This window comes from Oculina patagonica, chromosome 12, assembly GCF_052425735.1.
Source record: "Oculina patagonica isolate OP01 chromosome 12, crgOcupat, whole genome shotgun sequence".
Taxonomy (NCBI): Eukaryota; Metazoa; Cnidaria; class Anthozoa; order Scleractinia; family Oculinidae; genus Oculina; species Oculina patagonica.
Window position 1 is genome coordinate 27,738,745 of NC_135769.1, and position 17,744 is coordinate 27,756,488.

General features: G+C 37.2%; 1 protein-coding gene across 4 annotated transcripts in view; it reads right to left on the bottom strand.

The window, feature by feature from the left end:
• LOC144632801 (uncharacterized) overlaps positions 1–17,744 on the bottom strand; it is a 52,183-nt gene that overhangs the window by 10,146 nt on the left and 24,293 nt on the right. For 3 of the 4 annotated variants that reach the window (XM_078491538.1, XM_078491539.1, XM_078491537.1), the window contains 4 exons: positions 17,521–17,613; positions 17,215–17,307; positions 14,041–14,160; positions 627–773 (listed from right to left, as the gene is read on the bottom strand). In XM_078491538.1, the coding sequence (XP_078347664.1) occupies positions 627–773; positions 14,041–14,160; positions 17,215–17,307; positions 17,521–17,613 (453 nt within the window). The remainder of the gene's footprint in view (positions 1–626; positions 774–14,040; positions 14,161–17,214; positions 17,308–17,520; positions 17,614–17,744) is intronic. The other variant, XM_078491540.1, reaches the window with a different exon arrangement.

Consider the following 17,744-nt stretch of genomic DNA (forward strand, 5'->3'; position numbering starts at 1 on the left):
GTTCACTGTTTTTGTTTGTTCCAAATTTTAAAGCTTTATTAAATTTAAACATTTGTTTTTTCGACTACCAAAAATCAGAGAAATCGGTTACGGTTTTCATCCCCAAAATTCGATTTAAAAAATAGCACCTTCGCTCCCGGAATTAGCCGCGGGCCACCTTAAGCCAAATCCACCTTTACATTTGCTTCAGCTTCTTTTGCAGACCATCGATAATAGTCTTCTCTTCATTTTCAATCTCTTTACATTATACACGGTATTTTGAACACATGGCATTTGACTTCACTAACACATCTATTTTGTTTTTTGTTTCAGCCAGAATTCCCTGACTTTTAACTGACCTTGACAAGAACTAAGATTCTCCCTGACTTTTTGCAAAATTCCCCTACTTTTCCCTGACCTTGAAATTTATAAATGTCGGCCTTTGACATATAAAGGTTGGAGAGCATGTCCAGAGCAGTTTTTCCTCTGAAAAAGTGCATTCCCGTCACTCTAATTTAGTAATAAATTGTGATAACATCTTACAGTCCAGTGGCTAAACAATGCGCACTGCGTTTTTGACCACTATTTTGACTACATAGATAAAAATTTACAGAGTACGTTGTTGAATTTGTACAAGACAACTGCACCTGGCTTTGCAGTCTTCTGCACTAAGACAGTGCTTGCCTCTTTTTCATCTCCTTGGGAATCACTACCAGTGCTGGGGGCTGCTTCACATCTTGCTGTAGTCCAGGAAGGCTTCCTGGAGGAATTATACCCGCGAAGAAGTCGAAGACCTGCAACGAAAGCAAGTAAAACAGCTTAAGAAACATAGGCGCGCAATGCCTGCAATATAAACCTGTGCAATGGAGTCGATGCAATTGTCCCTTTCGTAAACAAGCGATGCCATTTTTTCGACTTTTTTTGCTTGTTTACAAGCAAAAAAAGTAGAATAGCGTTTACCTGGGCCAAAATCTGAACCGGAAGGGATTGCATTCTTGTTAACTCTCAAGGGACTGTTTTAATTTCTCAAGGGAATACTTTCCGCTGTGGGTGATCAAAGCGCGTGACTTGGAAAGTGTCACTCTGTAGCTGTGCGTCAGCACTTCCGTTCTTGTAGAAAAAACGTGACTTGTCAAATTTACAAACATTATATAAGAATAAAAAACGTGAGTAGCCCAAATCTTACGTCACATAACCAATTAAGAATGTAAGGGGTTCAGCGCTCGAAGGCTGCGAAGTTTAAAACGATTAAGAACGCAATTTTTACCAGTACAAGTCTTTAGGGGCTAATATTAATTTAACCTAAAATCACATAGCGAAAACAAAGACCGCTTGGACATGTCCAAGCTATTTAAAACTACCACTACGTCAGACCCATGTCACGCGATCTCTCGCTTGTAGCTATAAATAATCATTCACCTAGTTTCAGTTTGAAAACTCTGCGCTCTGTTTGTGTGAAATATTTATTTTTGTGTTACTCAAGCGTTTGGCTCGGAGCGAGTACAAGTCGTACAATTTACCCGGAACGTGTTAAATATTGCAAAACAACGACTTATTTTCTGGATATCCCAATTTTTGTTTTGAGTTTACGGTATTTTGAGAATCGAAACGTTATCGAAACGAAAGTTGCAAGCTCAGCAAGAATGTGTCAAAGCACGGGATACACGTCATCGCGTCAGGGGAATTACCAAAAGCTTGTCGGAAGACGCTAAACGGAGAAACACAATGGGATAGCCTTTATAGTCTACTCTTTATTTTGGCTTGATTTGGCTTTCTTTTAAATGAACTGGTTTGGGTTATTTTATTGAACATTCGGAACAAAATAAATATTTGCATGCCAAGCAGGCATTTTTCCGGCTAGGCATGTGGTTTTAATAAGCAAAAGATGACGTGGTAAAGGAAATTCATGTCACGTTCACTCCGTGACTAACGCAAACACGACTTGTGTGTTTCTCAAGTGACTGCTTTTCTAAAGATTTTACTGTGCGGCGCCGTGCCTTTAATTTAGCCTAAGCACTGAAAGAGGTCAGGAGGTCAAACATTACCCGCACGAACACACTAAAACGTTGCTAATAGTTAACCAAAAGGAACTCATTTCATGACAATTGATTATTTCTGCTGAGTTGCACAATTTAGAATTGCAACATCATCTAGCAAAGCGCACTATTACTAAAAATAGATTTCACCACAGTGAGTCGTGAGTCGGACAACAATTTTAGTTTTGGCAAAGGCTTTGTATGGAGGGAACGCATTCTTGACAAGAAAAAAAGGGCGAGAAAGGCACAATTTGAGGCCGAGATTCTCGAAAGGCTCGAAAAATGATAGATTTCAAACATTTTTGCTTTAGTAAGTGAAAAACAGATTGAAGGTATCCAAAAAATGGCCCAAAATTGAATTTATTAGTCGAAGATCCGGTAATGACACCTTGATTTCCACTGCAAAATTATTCAGGCTGCCGAGAAATTTAAGCGGCGGATAGCGAATTACTATCGAATTATATAATTGCGAAGGATAGCACTTGTATGTTTGCTTCATTTAGGCACCGGAAAGATCGTCGGTTGCAAGAAGTTCAGAATTCTTCCCGAATTTGACGGCACTGATCGCCGGCCATCCGATCTGTTTCGACACATGATAGATAGAGGGCGAAAATATTATGCTAAGAACAGTGTAAACGCTTTGCATTTCTCATAAAAAATAAATGTTTTCTTTCAGCAAATCCCGGCAGCAAATCGGGCCTTTATAATCCATTCAATAACTGAGAGTAAAACATTTTACACATTTATTGAATAATCGCTCTGTTTGACAAACCTTTTGTTTCAAACCACGGTTTGAGCTTTCTACGTTGCACAGGTAAGGCTTTCCGAAGTCCGAGCCAATCTGGCCATGGTTTTGTGAAACAATCGCTAAATATGCCTCCAAAGTGCCCGCCAACCATACATTGCTCTTACAGAGCGGTTTGTTTGTCCGAATTTTGACTCACACCGGGGGTCAAATTCTGTGACGTCATTAGTGCGCTTCGCTAATTGCAACATCATTAAATGTGTTAAGTGATATTTATAAGTGTTTTTGTAGCTTTCGAATAACAAAATGTTTTGTGAAACATTTGAGAAGAAAAATAAGCGATAGGAAAATAGAACAACGTTTCGATGACGCCATGTCATCATTATCAAGTTAAAATTATAATACGGAGTTCAGGCTTATATAGTGATCTAGGGTGTGATAATATATTAGCATATTAAGATTTATAAACAGTTTAGCACGCACAGAATCTGATTGCGTGTTAAGTTTCGGCTTTATGTTTCTAATAATTACTAGTAATTAAACAGTCCAACGTCGTGCGGCATTTCTTTAAAACAGAAAACTGGTCTTGTACATTGTAGACTTGCAGCTGGTGGTCTTCTTTTAAGTGTCGGTTTTGTAGCCTGTTGTGAAATTACTTCCGGTGGAAGCAGTAAACGTTAAACGTTTCTTCCGTTCAGAAGTTAATACATCGCCATTAGAAAAATAAACAGCAACTGTTTTGCTGGAAATGTAGTCGTTAGAAATGGGATGTGTAGCCGTAAGGTAAAGAATAACGAGGAGAAGCGGCTTTTGGTAATATCCAAACGAAAATTTAACTCTCAATGTGGGGCTAAGATTGCGTGACGAGACAAAAGGTAACTCTGTCGTGCGTAACCTTTCCTGCGATCAGGCGTTATTTTTCTGCATTAAGCCGAGTAGAAATCTTTCTAACTCGAAAGGAAACAACTATTTCGATTAAACATGTTAAAGGCAAACGTCAAAGTTTACCTTTTTTAACCAAGCCAAAGTATATGAGTCGCAAAGCACCCAGCCGTCGCGACTGACAAGTACAGCATTTACTCCGCGAAAATAAAAAAACGCTTGAACTGAAAGACGTTTGAATTCTTCCATGATATGTTCAAACAACAATGCCCAGGATAAACCTTCTGCTCATACTAACTTCATGCAAAAAAAGTCGATATCTCGAAGAGATCTTTGATTAACAGTCGATGCCATTTATAATGGTCGATGCCTTTCTCTGTAACAGTCGATGCCATTGAGAATGGTTGATGCCATTACTTTGGACCAAATCGCGTGAAATATCCACTGAAAGGTTCTTCCAAACTTCTTAGGTTTGTATTTGAAAGAAAGCTAGAAAACGCCTGTATTGTCTTTCTCAGTTAAAGCGTTCAGGCCTAGGTCCTAACGAGTTAGTACAGTTCTATCGTACCTGCATTCGCCCTATCACTGAATATGCCTGTCCAGTTTTCAATGAAAGTCTACCTGCGTATCTTTCTCGTGAGCTAAAAGCAGTGCAAAAGAGGGCGATGCGCATCATTTTTCCGTTTTTTACGTATGAAGAAGCGCTCGACAAGGCAAGTCTAGTCACTCTGTCAGGTCGAAGACAAGCCCTGACGGACAAATTGTTTAACAACATTTTAGAGAACAATGACAGTAGACTGAGGAATTTACTGCCCCCACGGAATCTTAGTAGTTATAACCTCAGAAAGTCACGCCAGTTTAACCCTGTTTTTAAGACTAATAGATTTAGAAATAGTTTTATTGTCTCTAATGTACTTAAGTTTGGATTTTAATCACTCTTGTATAGTTCTTTAAATATTTTTACATTTTATCGTTAGTTTTTATAGCTTTATAAATTTGTAAATATGACATAATTCAACCTTTTAGGTTGCGAAGTTGTATTAATAAACTATCTATCTATCTATCTATCTATCCATCTTGAGAGTACCGTATTTACTCGAATAAGCGCCGCCCCCGATTAAGCGCCGCCCTCGAATAAGCGCCGCAATTGGGACAAAAAAGTTAATAAGCGCCGCCCCCGAATAAACGCCGCAGCCCCGATGCGGCGCTTATTCGAGGGATTCCGTTTAACTAAAAACAGCACTACAAATCAATTCTTAATCAAACTGGGACATTTCTTTCCATCAAAAGCGATGTTTTGCAGTTTAATGTGTTTGTTTTTCCGCTCGCCCATAAGTTTTCTATCCAACATTTTTACAATATGTAGTTCTCTGGTAGTTCTGTATATGTTGTGAAGGTCGCGAACTTTGCCAGGACAGCTAGCACCACTTCTCCCTTCAGCAAGAGACGAATACTGACAATCAAAAAACGCTATTTTCAATTACTGTAAAATATAAGATTCCTTGTGGCGTCCAAATTTTAAATAAGCGCCGCCCTCAAATAAGCGCCGCCCTCCAATAAGCGCCGCACTTGAAGCGCGAAAAATTAAATAAGCGCCGCGGCGCTTATTCGAGTAAATATGGTATCAGATGTTTCTTTAGTGGTCACATTCGTCTTTGTAAGTTTCTCGTTTATTTTGCTTGCTAGTTGTCCTGTTTTCCTCATGTCGTTCGTTGTAAGTTATTTTATGCTCATTTCTGTGTTTGTAATTTTGTTATTTTCTGTTACCGTGTTCATCTTCGATTAAATGTGTCTATTGTGCAAGATGGATTACACGTGAATTAAGTTGCGACTACAACTTGAACTTGTGGGCTCATTTGCATGAAATCAACACCGGTTTTCAAGTGTCGAGAACGTAGCGATTTTATGGTATGCACAAGCTCGTAAAATTCGTCCACTTCGAAACCAAAATAATTTTAAGAATCGCTTGGCATTTCTAAACAAACATAGGATATTGTTATTGGGTTACTAAAGTAAATAGACAACCCGGGATAGAGTTATTCATCCATTCATTCGTTTGCATGAGGTTTTCTGTTCCAAGTGTCAGAGAACATAGCGATTTTATGGTGTACCGAAGCTCGGATATTTCGTCAACTAGAAAACCATAATAATTTTTGGAATCGCTTGACATTTCTAAACAAACATCTGATATTCTCTCAAGAAGTTTGAGAGAACCTTTCAGTGGATATTTTACGCGATTTGGTCCAAAGTAATGGCATCGACTGTTACAAGGAAAGGCATCGACTATTAAAATGGCATCGCTTGTTAACAATAGGGAAAATTACGGAGTCGATCAATTGAAAGTATGACGTTTTATTTTTCATGTTTATTTGCTTTATTTTACTTTAATTACGTTGAAGGACCACTTGTGTTCCTTTTCGGGTGTTCTTTACGCTCATCTTTGCAACCCTAACACACTACTTTTGTTGATAAAAATATTTTTTACAGGACATTGATGGCAGTTGTTTTGTTTTCAATAATTAAGCCAATTATTTCACTTTAATTTAATTAAGTTGCAGTTTTCACTGCTCATAAGACGTTTCTCGAAAAGTAAAGAACAATTTAAATAAAAAAACATCTCTTTCAAAGGTTTTAAAGCGAAGTAAAGCTTGGATAATTGTTTCCTGGTTATTAGGAGATTTGCGCCGAAAATCACAGTGCAATTTTTTGCATGCTTAAATACGAAACCGCTGTTAAAGTCTCAAAATCTTATTTAATTAATTTGTAGTTTTAACTTGGCGCCACGGAGACTGTAGGAATCCTACTGCAAACACGCGATACACACAATGTTCCTGAGAATATAACGAAGTCTAATCTGCGTTTGGCCCAAAGTACTTTGCTAGCAAAAGAATAGTACCACAAGGGGAGCAAAGGGTTTTCTGAAACAAATATAATATGCTCAATGTTTTACCCTGAGACATATGGTCGACAGGTGCTCCCCGCCCCCACCCCTCCACAGGAATAATTAATTAATTGATATTAATTAATTCAAGTTTAAAGTTTAAAGACTATTTAAGTGTCATTGTCAGAGAAAACCAGGCAATGTCAAAAGATGGGGGTCAGCCGATTTCCCTAATATTTTCAGCATTTAAAACCTATCAGATAAGATAAAGATTGGTGGCATTTAAATGATTTTCTGCCTTTTCAATCCTGAGATTGACCACCCCCCTAGTTTTTGGCACAGAAAGTGCCAAAAATTTTCATAAAAAAAGGCCAAATTCGCGGTACAGGAAACAGATCTTCCTTTTGCATTTCGTGCACAAAACTTTTTCTCAAGGTAAATTAACTGGTTGTTGATGTTTTGCAAGCTTAGAAACAACTTTTCAGTTTAACTGTAATTTTTACCATATTTTCTGAACTGGGTAGGTAGCTTGTGCCTTGCCGCAGAGTGAATTTGGGGGATTTTCAAATTTAATTTTTTCAAAAGTGCGGTGGTTTATTTTTTATTAAAAGCCATTTTATAACAGTCCATACCCTTCTTAATCAAAAACAAGAATTTATTGATTGGCACAAGAAACTCTTTTTCCACGAATTCAGTTCAAAAATGCCTCTGATTTCTCTTATGGCTATTTTCCTGCCAAAATTAAATCTCACTAAAATATCACAAAACATCGATAAAATTACATTTTAAAATGAAATAGTTGTATTTTAGTTCATTTGAAAGGTGTAGAAACTTCAGCAAATGTGTTAATTAATAATTAATTTCGAATTAACTATGTTAATTAAAGTAATTGATACCGCAGACCGTGCATGAATTCATTGTGTATTTCCCGCAAAAATTTAGTCGTATTACGTAAGTATTGCTTGGATTTTCATAAATTAGTTTGGTATGTCTTAAAAGCGAGAAAATAAACCTAATATATATCGTCCTAAGTAGTAATGATCCAAGGTATTAAAGTAAGAAACCACGAGACGTTATTTCTCACGTTCGACGCGGAACTTTTGTCAGTTTCAATTCATGTTATCACGTGTCATTCGGGACAAACACTCTAATAAGTATGAATTGTTCGTTAGCTCTACAAGAATCACCTTGTGGTCTTCTCGGATATAGTACATAACTATTCTACGGTTAGATGCTTGTAAACAAGATGTTACAGTTCACTTACTAGATCTTGTTGTGAGTGGCAAGCGAGAATGGCGATTTCGAAGTTCACTGAGATGGAGCTCACTTCATTCAGATAAGGTCACTTTGACTTATCCGTTGATAGAGTGGCAGGTATGAGCATCTGTTCAGAACACTTAAAGAGAAGTAACAGCCGACTGCAGGCGACTGGCGACCTTGAAAAATACCTGTTGTTATCATTGCACAAAGATCAATGCAAACAGATAAATGACACACGCCGTGTTTGCATGACCTTTGTAATCTATGCAATACTGTCACGCTGGTTGTAATTTGAGCTCCTCTCTTTTCAAGTTCCTCTCAAATTATTTTTATCCCAAAAGAGACGCAAAAACGCACACAAGACCCAAGTAGACGTACACAGGTAGAAGTTTAGCTGAGCAATTTTTATGCTAGAATCGTTAGTAATACATGTAGGAAGCATTTTGTCCTTATGCCATTGCTTATACAATCTGTTTTGGATATATGTTGTTAAGGACTGTACTCTCGTTTTTATCACTGAAGACGACGGTAATATGTCCCAACACCCATCTGAATTTGCACAGAAGCACAACGTTCAGCAATATGGCCCATAAAGTTCATAAATCCGAGCTTTCATTTTCTATAATAAAATAACTATCATAGATCATGGGGCACCTGTGGGGATAATGATGATAATGATGATTTTGTTGTTGTTGTTGTTGATGATGATGATGATGATGATGATGATGATGATGATGAAGATGATGATGATGATGATGATGATGGTGATGATAATAATGAAAGATTGGTTTTCCCATTGTGTTCTATTTAAACGATAGAGTGTTTCTGTCTCGGAACTATCGGCTGATAGTTGTTCCGCGGAAATTTGATGTTCTTTAAACAAATATTAGCCCGAGAATAATATACTAGTATGCTAATATGCTAGTTTTTATGAGAACATCAAATCTCCAAGGGGCAACTATCAGACAGATAGTTCCGAGACAGAAACACACTATCGTTTTTATTGTTCACCACTAAATTTTCTTCCGCGCGCCCATTCTAAAACCAGCATCGTGATTTATTTTTTACTTTTCAGAATAAAAAACTCAATTAAAAACCGAAATTTAACGGAAAACTTTATCGTGAAATGAAAACAACTTTAGCTCACCGGTAGCGGCATTGCTTTCACTGAAGTATACTAAAGTTTTCTGTTACTGTATAAAACAAATAGATTCAATTTTGCCGTGGTTCTGTTCAGTTATAGATCACAGAAGACGCCGTCAAAATGTGGTAAGAACATCAGCACTTTTTTGTTCATACCACATTTTGACGTCATGTGTGATCTTTAACTGAACAGACGCACGGCAAAATAGAATCTATTTGTTAATTATTTGGGATTAGTGGAAAACACGGGGCCGGGATCTCGGGGTCACGGGGTGTAGAAAACGCGGGGTCCCGGGGTCTGTGGAAACACGGGGTGAGGAAAACGCGGGGTCCCACGTATTTTTTATTCCAAAGTTGAATTTGTTTTTTGTTTTTTCAAACAGTTACTAGCGGCTTGTGAAATGTTTTAGGGTTCTTTTTAAAAATCGCTATGGTCTCAGACTCTTTCAGTAATATGAAAGGGTAGGTCGTTCCAAAGTTTAGGGGCGTAAAAAGAAAAGGATCTTTGAAGGTATGTACATGTTTTCACATCAGGAATTTGTAAGAGTAATTGGCCAGATGATCGAAGGGAACGAGCTGGTTTATAGGCGTTAAAAAGACAAGTTAAGTAGGTTGGTGAATGACAATGGCCGCGGCCGCACTTGGCGAGTTAACCGAGTTATTTCCAATAAATCAATTAAAATTAACCGGGTTAAAAAAAATGTCTAGTGCGACCGCGTATTTGGAGAATTAACCGACTCTTAACCAGGTTAGCGGTTCCCATGAATATTAATCATAGAACAATAGATTTTTTAACTGGGTTAAGTTAATTCTAAACTACCTTTCTGGGTCGTTTTAACCAGGTTAGTGGTTTCTTATCAGATTCAAATATTGTTTTATTTGTCAAATGTGTCAATCATCTCCATGTAAGAGAAGATATTCTTTTCCATCACACGCAAACATGGCGTTCGGACACAATTCGTGGCTTAATTCTATAATTTCCTTTGCTATTAAGAAACTCTAGAACCACCAGAGAAATGCGGATTACTTGGCTCAAACAGGGCTCTCATGGTTTCTGATGATCTCTTCCGTCTCTTCGCCGATTCCTTGGAAAAACGTGCACTTGAAGGTCTTGAAGGCGATTACGATATGGCGATGAGCCTTAGAACGACTGCTGAAGATCAACATATTCGAAACAACTGCGCTTGAAATTTGCGTAGAACGCATTCGGAAAAAAAGAGCGGTGTAAGCCGAGAAAGCATTTAAATAAATCTTAAAGGCAGGAGAAGAAATGAGCAAGTAATAAAATTATCATGAAAGCCGGTCGCTTTTGCTCAGTTTTCAAAAAGCTTAATCAGGACATCACTTCAGTCTGGTCTGATCGTAATGCGGCCGCTAAAAATATTTAACCGAGTTAGTTTTGGTAACCATACTTTAACCGAGTTAAGTTTTGTGGAAATTTTTAATAATAATAATAATAATAATAATAATAATAATAATAATAATAATAATAATAATAATAATAATAATATTTAATACTTATATTGCGCTTTTTCTATAAAAATATTCAAAAGCGCATTACAATAATTATTAACCGGGTTTCTAAAAAAATAACCCAGTTAACTCTCAAGTGCGGCCGCGGCCATGTAGGTTTAAAAAAGGATCTTAAAAACGATGCGTGATTTGACAGGAAGCCAGTGCATGTCCTTGAGGGTGGGAGTTATGTGTTCTTTCCGCTTAGTTCCAGTAATGATAGTCGCGCTGCAATGTTCTTTATTCGGCTGCAGTTTATCATGCTCAAGCTTAGGGAGGCCGTAGAGTATACTGTTGCAGTGACGAAAGCGTTCACATTTGAGATTATCATGACAGATATTCCTCATCCTAAATACTCGGTACTGCCAAAACCACGGCACCCCACGCCGATTCATGAATGAAACTAGGTGAATGAAGTCAGCGCAGTGCCAGTCATGGACGATGTTGGCGCGTAGTTTGCCTTAATGTTTTCGGATTCAGGATAAAAATTTGTAGGTTAATTTTTGGCAAAAAATTATTTCCAACTAACAAAATGTATATAACTCATATTTAGTTTTTGTTTTTAAATGGAAAAAATACGATATTCAAAAGGATTGCAAAGACAAGTATATGATTCACAAACTTAAATGGCTTTTTTTACGACATTAATAATAGGCTTTCAATGCAAGGAAACACGTTTGACGAATGTATTTACTTTGGTGATAAACTATTATACATGTCTTTTTAGCCAGAATTATTTTATTTTTAGACCCCGGGACCCCGCGTTTTCCACAGACCCCGGGACCCGCGTTTTCCACACCCCGAGACTCCGGGACCCCGACCCCGTGTTTTCCACTAATCCAATTATTTGGGTCTTGTGTGCGTTTTTGTGTCTCTTTTGGAATGAAAAGTATTCGAGACGAACTTGAAAAGAGAGGAGCTCAAATTACAACCAGCGTCGCCAGTTGCCTGCAGTCGGCTGTTAATTCTCTTTAAGTGTTCTGAACAGATGCTCATACCTGCCACTCTATCAACGGATAAGTCAAAGTGACCTTATCTGAATGAAGTGAGCTCCATCTCAGTGAACTTCGAAATCGCCATTCTCGCTTGCCACTCACAACAAGATCTAGTAAGTGAACTGTAACATCTTGTTTACAAGCATCTAACCGTAGAATAGTTATGTACTATATCGGAGAAGACCACAAGGTGATTCTTGTAAAGCTAACGAACAATTCATACTTAAAAGAGTGTTTGTCCCGAATGACACGTGATAACATGAATTGAAACTGACAAAAGTTCCGCGTCGAACGTGAGAAATAACGTCTCGTGGTTTCTTACTTTAATACCTTGGATCATTACTACTTAGGACGATATATATTAGGTTTATATTCTCGCTTTTAAGACATACCAAGCTAATTTATGAAAATCCAAGCAATACTTACGTAATACGACTAAATTTTTGCGGGAAATACACAATGAATTCATGCACGGTCTGCGGTATCAATTACTTTAATTAACATAGTTAATTCGAAATTAATTATTAATTAACACATTTGCTGAAGTTTCTACACCTTTCAAATGAACTAAAATACAACTATTTCTTTTTAAAATGTAATTTTATCGATGTTTTGTGATATTTTAGTGAGATTTAATTTTGGCAGGAAAATAGCCATAAGAGAAATCAGAGGCATTTTTGAACTGAATTCGTGGAAAAAGAGTTTCTTGTGCCAATCAATAAATTCTTGTTTTTGATTAAGAAGGGTATGGACTGTTATAAAATGGCTTTTAATAAAAAATAAACCACCGCACTTTTGAAAAAATTAAATTTGAAAATCCCCCAAATTCACTCTGCGGCAAGGCACAAGCTACCTACCCAGTTTAGAAAATATGGTAAAAATTACAGTTAAACTGAAAAGTTGTTTCTAAGCTTGCAAAACATCAACAACCAGTTAATTTACCTTGAGAAAAAGTTTTGTGCACGAAATGCAAAAGGAAGATCTGTTTCCTGTACCGCGAATTTGGCCTTTTTTATGAAAATTTTTGGCACTTTCTGTGCCAAAAACTAGGGGGGTGGTCAATCTCAGGATTGAAAAGGCAGAAAATCATTTAAATGCCACCAATCTTTATCTTATCTGATAGGTTTTAAATGCTGAAAATATTAGGGAAATCGGCTGACCCCCATCTTTTGACATTGCCTGGTTTTCTCTGACAATGACACTTAAGTTTACACCATAGCACCTTAGCGCTTAAGGGGTTTAGCGGATGATAGCCCCAATACCTGCACTAACAAGGCATAAAATTCATGTGCTGCAGATATTACAATTTGTGCAGGTACTGTCTACCAGCTCTTTTTAGTCTAGGTTCCAGTGATGGCGAGTTTCTATTGTCTGGTTGTATTTTGAGGGACAAAGAACAAAGATGGCTGTTTTCAAATCAGAAGCAAATCTTCTTACATATGATGCACCTTGGTGTAACATACATACATGAATCACTCACTGACCACATAGTCCATCGACTACAAAAATAATTCAATGAATGAACGTTACATGCATATTCACTGTTTGTGGAAACAAAACATTAATGTCCCATTGCTTGCCATGTCTTATCCAGTAAATTTATATGATATACATGTCCACGTATTTGCAGTTTTTTTCAATTTTATTGAAGCATATCGCATCATTCATGAACTCATAACTACAGAATGAGTAATGAAACGAGGCATCACAAAGAATTTGTAATCCCTTAAGATTTACTGGGCCGAAAATGTGGAACATGATACCCAAATACTTTAGAAAAGCATTCGCAAGCTTGACTTGGACGCTGCTGAGAACTGCTGGGACACTTGTATTTTGTGTAGTTGTTAAATGTAACTGTTAATTTATTAACTTATTCGTTTATACATTTGTAAATATTTTAATCCTTATTTTAGTATATTTTAGAAATTTAATTGTTATATTATCCCCACTGGCATTTAGTAGTTGTCATATTTAAGATGGTTTCCGCCGAACATTCGAGCAATACACGCGAAAATAAAGTTACCAAAGAGATCTCATAGCATGGTTACAGTTTGAGCACAGCTTCCAAAAACCTACCAAAACTGTAGCTCTCAAGCTGACCCCGCCTGGGAAAAATGGATTTGAAATTATCTACATTTCAGTTTAAACGAACGTTTCGCGCCAGTTTAAAACAAAACGGCGCGCGTTTTAAACATTTTTACGAGGCCTTGACTTTAATTTTCTCACGGGGTCACTAAGACAAATGAATTTAAGTGAGATGTTTCAAATTTAGTATATAAAATGTTACCGAACTATAAGGAGATTTTTGGTACTTAATTTTTGCACTCATTGCTCGAACTTTCGGCGGAATCCATCTTAACACCTTCTACACACAAGTAGGGCGTCCTACCTGCACTGAGCCACAAGAGAGGCCTGGGACTGGGAGCAAGGTAATGTAACTAAGTTCACATGTGACAAAATGCTACACATACTGCTTATTTGTTAGTCTTGCAGAAAGATGTTCTTTCGGCAGTCTGCAGTGACACAAACTAAGGAAAGCAGCAGCTTGTGTCACTGAATGAGTGACATCATAACTATTATTTTAAAATAATGTAAACTGGCGAGTACCTTCACTGTACATCCAGTCATAAAAGTAGATCAAATAGTCTTGTAGTCCTTTAGGTGAACTGACGTCAAACATCTCTAATCCTGCATAAACTATACGATGCACCTGGTCTGTCCAACTTTCTAACGGTAAAAAAAAAATAATAATAAATAAATAAAAATAATGTTCTTTATAGTGGTCATGCATTTATAGTGGTAGTCTTAGAACAAAAAAAGGTTGAGAAATATCGGTAGATGAAACGCCTAAAATCCAAGATAAAAAGAAGGAAATTAGCATTCAGAACCTTTCTTCAACAGCAAAGCTTATAGAATTTCGAGATTACCATACCATTATTATTTTAATGACTGTTAGTAATAACTAGCCCTCCACCATCCCACCAATTGATTTCATTTACATTTAGTAAGTTTCACTCAAACAGGAAACCACAGGCATGCTACAGTTGTGCAGAGGTCAGGGTTCGAGTCCTAACAAGCCTGATTTTTTCAGGCTTTCTTTTTGCAACTGCTTAAGTTGTGTTCATAACTGCGAAGATCTTCTCTTCATTTGTTCTTCATCTGCAGTTCAAATTATATGATTTCATATAATGTATTCATAATTTCATCTTCATCTTCCCTGGGTATATTACGAACCAATTTAATGAACAGCCCCCCAGTTGGCTTGTTAGCTCAATTGGTTAGAGCACTACATTGGTATTGCAGAGGTCAGGGTTTAAGTCCCTGCAAGCCTGATTTTTTTGGCTTTCTTTTCACAACTGCTTAAGTTGTGTTCATAACTGCGAGGATCTTCTCTCCATTTATTTGTATTATTATCATTATTATTATTATTAGCGGAGCTCCCAAGGCGCCGAAGGCGCCTTGTGCGGAGCCCCATAGGCAGGCAAATGGTATGAAAGAAGGAACACTATCGAAATGAGTTTTCATGGTCAACATGGATAGCGGCATGGTTCGCGGGCGCGTACGTACGGCGTACATACAGTGTACGTACGGAGCCGCGCAACATGGCGGCCATAGTTTGATGGTAGAAATAGTGAAGCAAGAAGGCCGTATAAAGGTGGCCGTATAAAGGCGGCCTTTAAAATTTAAAGAGGTTTGAAAAGAAAAACAAGAAGCAATGAAACAAAATGTGGCTGAAAATTACGTGTAGAAAGTAATCGACCGCCAAAAAAGTGGAAATTGAGAGCCATAATCGATCGATGACTTTCGTGTCTATCTGTAAAGCCAGCATCGTACACGAAGGAGCATTCGAAAGCTAAATCGGGTTGATATAATAAACAAACCATTTTATTGCTACGGGGTAAAAAAAAAAAAAAAAAAAAAACTTGACCCTCTGGGATTTGAACTCACGACCTCCGGATCCGCACACTGGCACCTTACCGATTGAGCTAATCCGACAGACTCTGTAATGCACGTTGAATATATCCTATATCAATGTAATAGATATTGTGGAGTCTACTAAACTGCTGCGAAACTATAACAGGATCGCGAAACTATTTTCTATTGCTAGAAAGCAGATAATTTACTGTACTCTAAAGTAATTTTTCGTGCCATGAGTAATGATTTTGCCCCGCTTTAAGATTATTATTTCTGTCGTACTGCTGACATTCGGTTTAACCGTGAGCTATTTAAATTTGTCTTGAACCTATAAACCGCCATAAACATTAGTACTTTGGCCGCTTATTCACTAGAATGAAAACATTGTAAGCTCCAGTGAAAATTAAATAAATGGGGAGCTCCGCTTTTAGGCTTGCCTAAATCTATATATTATTATTATTATTATTATTATTATTATTATTATTATTATTATTATTATTATTTTAGACTGCACGTTGTTGTTGTTCAACAAAAGTTGCATTATATTGTAGCGTGACATCTGGTAAACCACTTTACATGCAGCAAGCAAAGTCAAACAGTGTCTTAGCACCAGCCCATTGTATTAGAATTTGGAGATTCTGTTTAGTAATTCTAACAGAACTTATCAAATATAATTTTCTCTTTTGCTTATAATTTGTACTGTTCCTTTCTAATTGTCCGGGATTGTTTTACTTTTGCGTTAAATGTATGCGGCGATTTCTCGATTTCTGTTCACATTATTAATCTGCGATTGCAACAGAGAAACAGAAAAACAGTTGCCACCGCCTGATGGCATAAGTGATGCCGTCATGATATCATTGCTTATGACTGTTTCACCACTTAGTGTCCATATAAATCCTCCAAAGTGGAGAGAAACAAACGTTTTTCAACTGTATTTCTAATTCGTAGTAAGGATAATAAGCAATTATTGGATGAGGCTGAGCATGATATCATGAATTATCAAAACCGAGACAGACACGAGGTTTGATAATTCACGATATCATGCGAAAACCGAATTCAATCATTGTTTTATTATACGTTTTCAAACAGTTTGGAAACGAAGACTTTTATCTGATGCAAAATGGCTTCAATTCAAATTGTGCACAAGTTTACGTTCCTCCAGGTTCTTCTCCCTTGTTCTTCTCCTCTTTGTTGTTCTCTTGGTGTTTTTAGAATCTTTGTTCTTGATCAAAACTTTCAATTTCTCTTCTGAAACGGAGGCGAATCACTGAGCCATATTTTCAAAAGTTTGACAGCACTACACGGACAAGAGGCTTGGAAACTAGGCGGACTTTGAACTCGACATGATAACTCAATATCTGCTGCAGATATACTAGTTATGCAACGCTTTCGAGTGGTATACTATGGAATATCCCACGAGTCACTTGTATTTTCTCGGTATACATACGAGCCTTTAGGCGAGTATGTATACCAAGAAAATACAAGTGACAAGTGGGATATTCCATAGTATACCACGAGAAAGTGTTGTGTAACTATTTTATACCATGCCATAGAAAATATGCTCACTAAATTTCGTCGAGAATACAATCGCAGCGCACGATGGGAAGGTTGGGTTGAATACCGTCGAATATACAACGGCTTTCCTGTATTCTGATTGGCTGTATTTTCTATGGCATGGTATAAATTGGGTTACCATATGTCAAGTTCACATGCTACTGTATATTGACTGAATGCTCTCGACCAATCACATGTTTCAAAGTAATTCTAATGTATAATAATAGTACTTGTTGTTGTAATAATTAAGTCTATTCAAGTGGACTGGTCATTTAAGTCTATATTCGACATGTATAAATGATGTTCTGGTACCTGAATCATAGTCGTCATCTACTTCTTTTAAAATCTCTTCTCTAACAAAATTAACTGGTTCTTCTTCTGGTACAGCTACACTTTCACATTTATCTACAAAAATAAAGAGAGACTGGTGAGTCAGTCATCATTATGAAACTGATGTACATGCTGTCAAAATACAAAGTCAAGGTAACTAAACTGACAAAAAAACATTTGCAAAGCAATGTGACAAACTGAAAGAAATCCTGAGCTAACAAGCTGATTACAGCTTGTGGAAAACTCTTTCAGCTGGTTTAATACAAACATTTTTACACATATACATACCTTCATCGGCCGATACTGAGTCGTCCTCCACGGGTTTAAATTTCGTGTTTTCACCATCTGTTTCTGTTGGTAAATCCTCTTTGTTATCTGTTTCTGTTAAGTTTGAAGATAAAGAGAGACTAGCGAGTTGGTCACCATTGATATATAATCGATGTTAGTCAAAGACAAAGACATTGTTTGTGAAGCAAAATGACAAAGAAATCATAGTTAAGACCTAAAGCTGA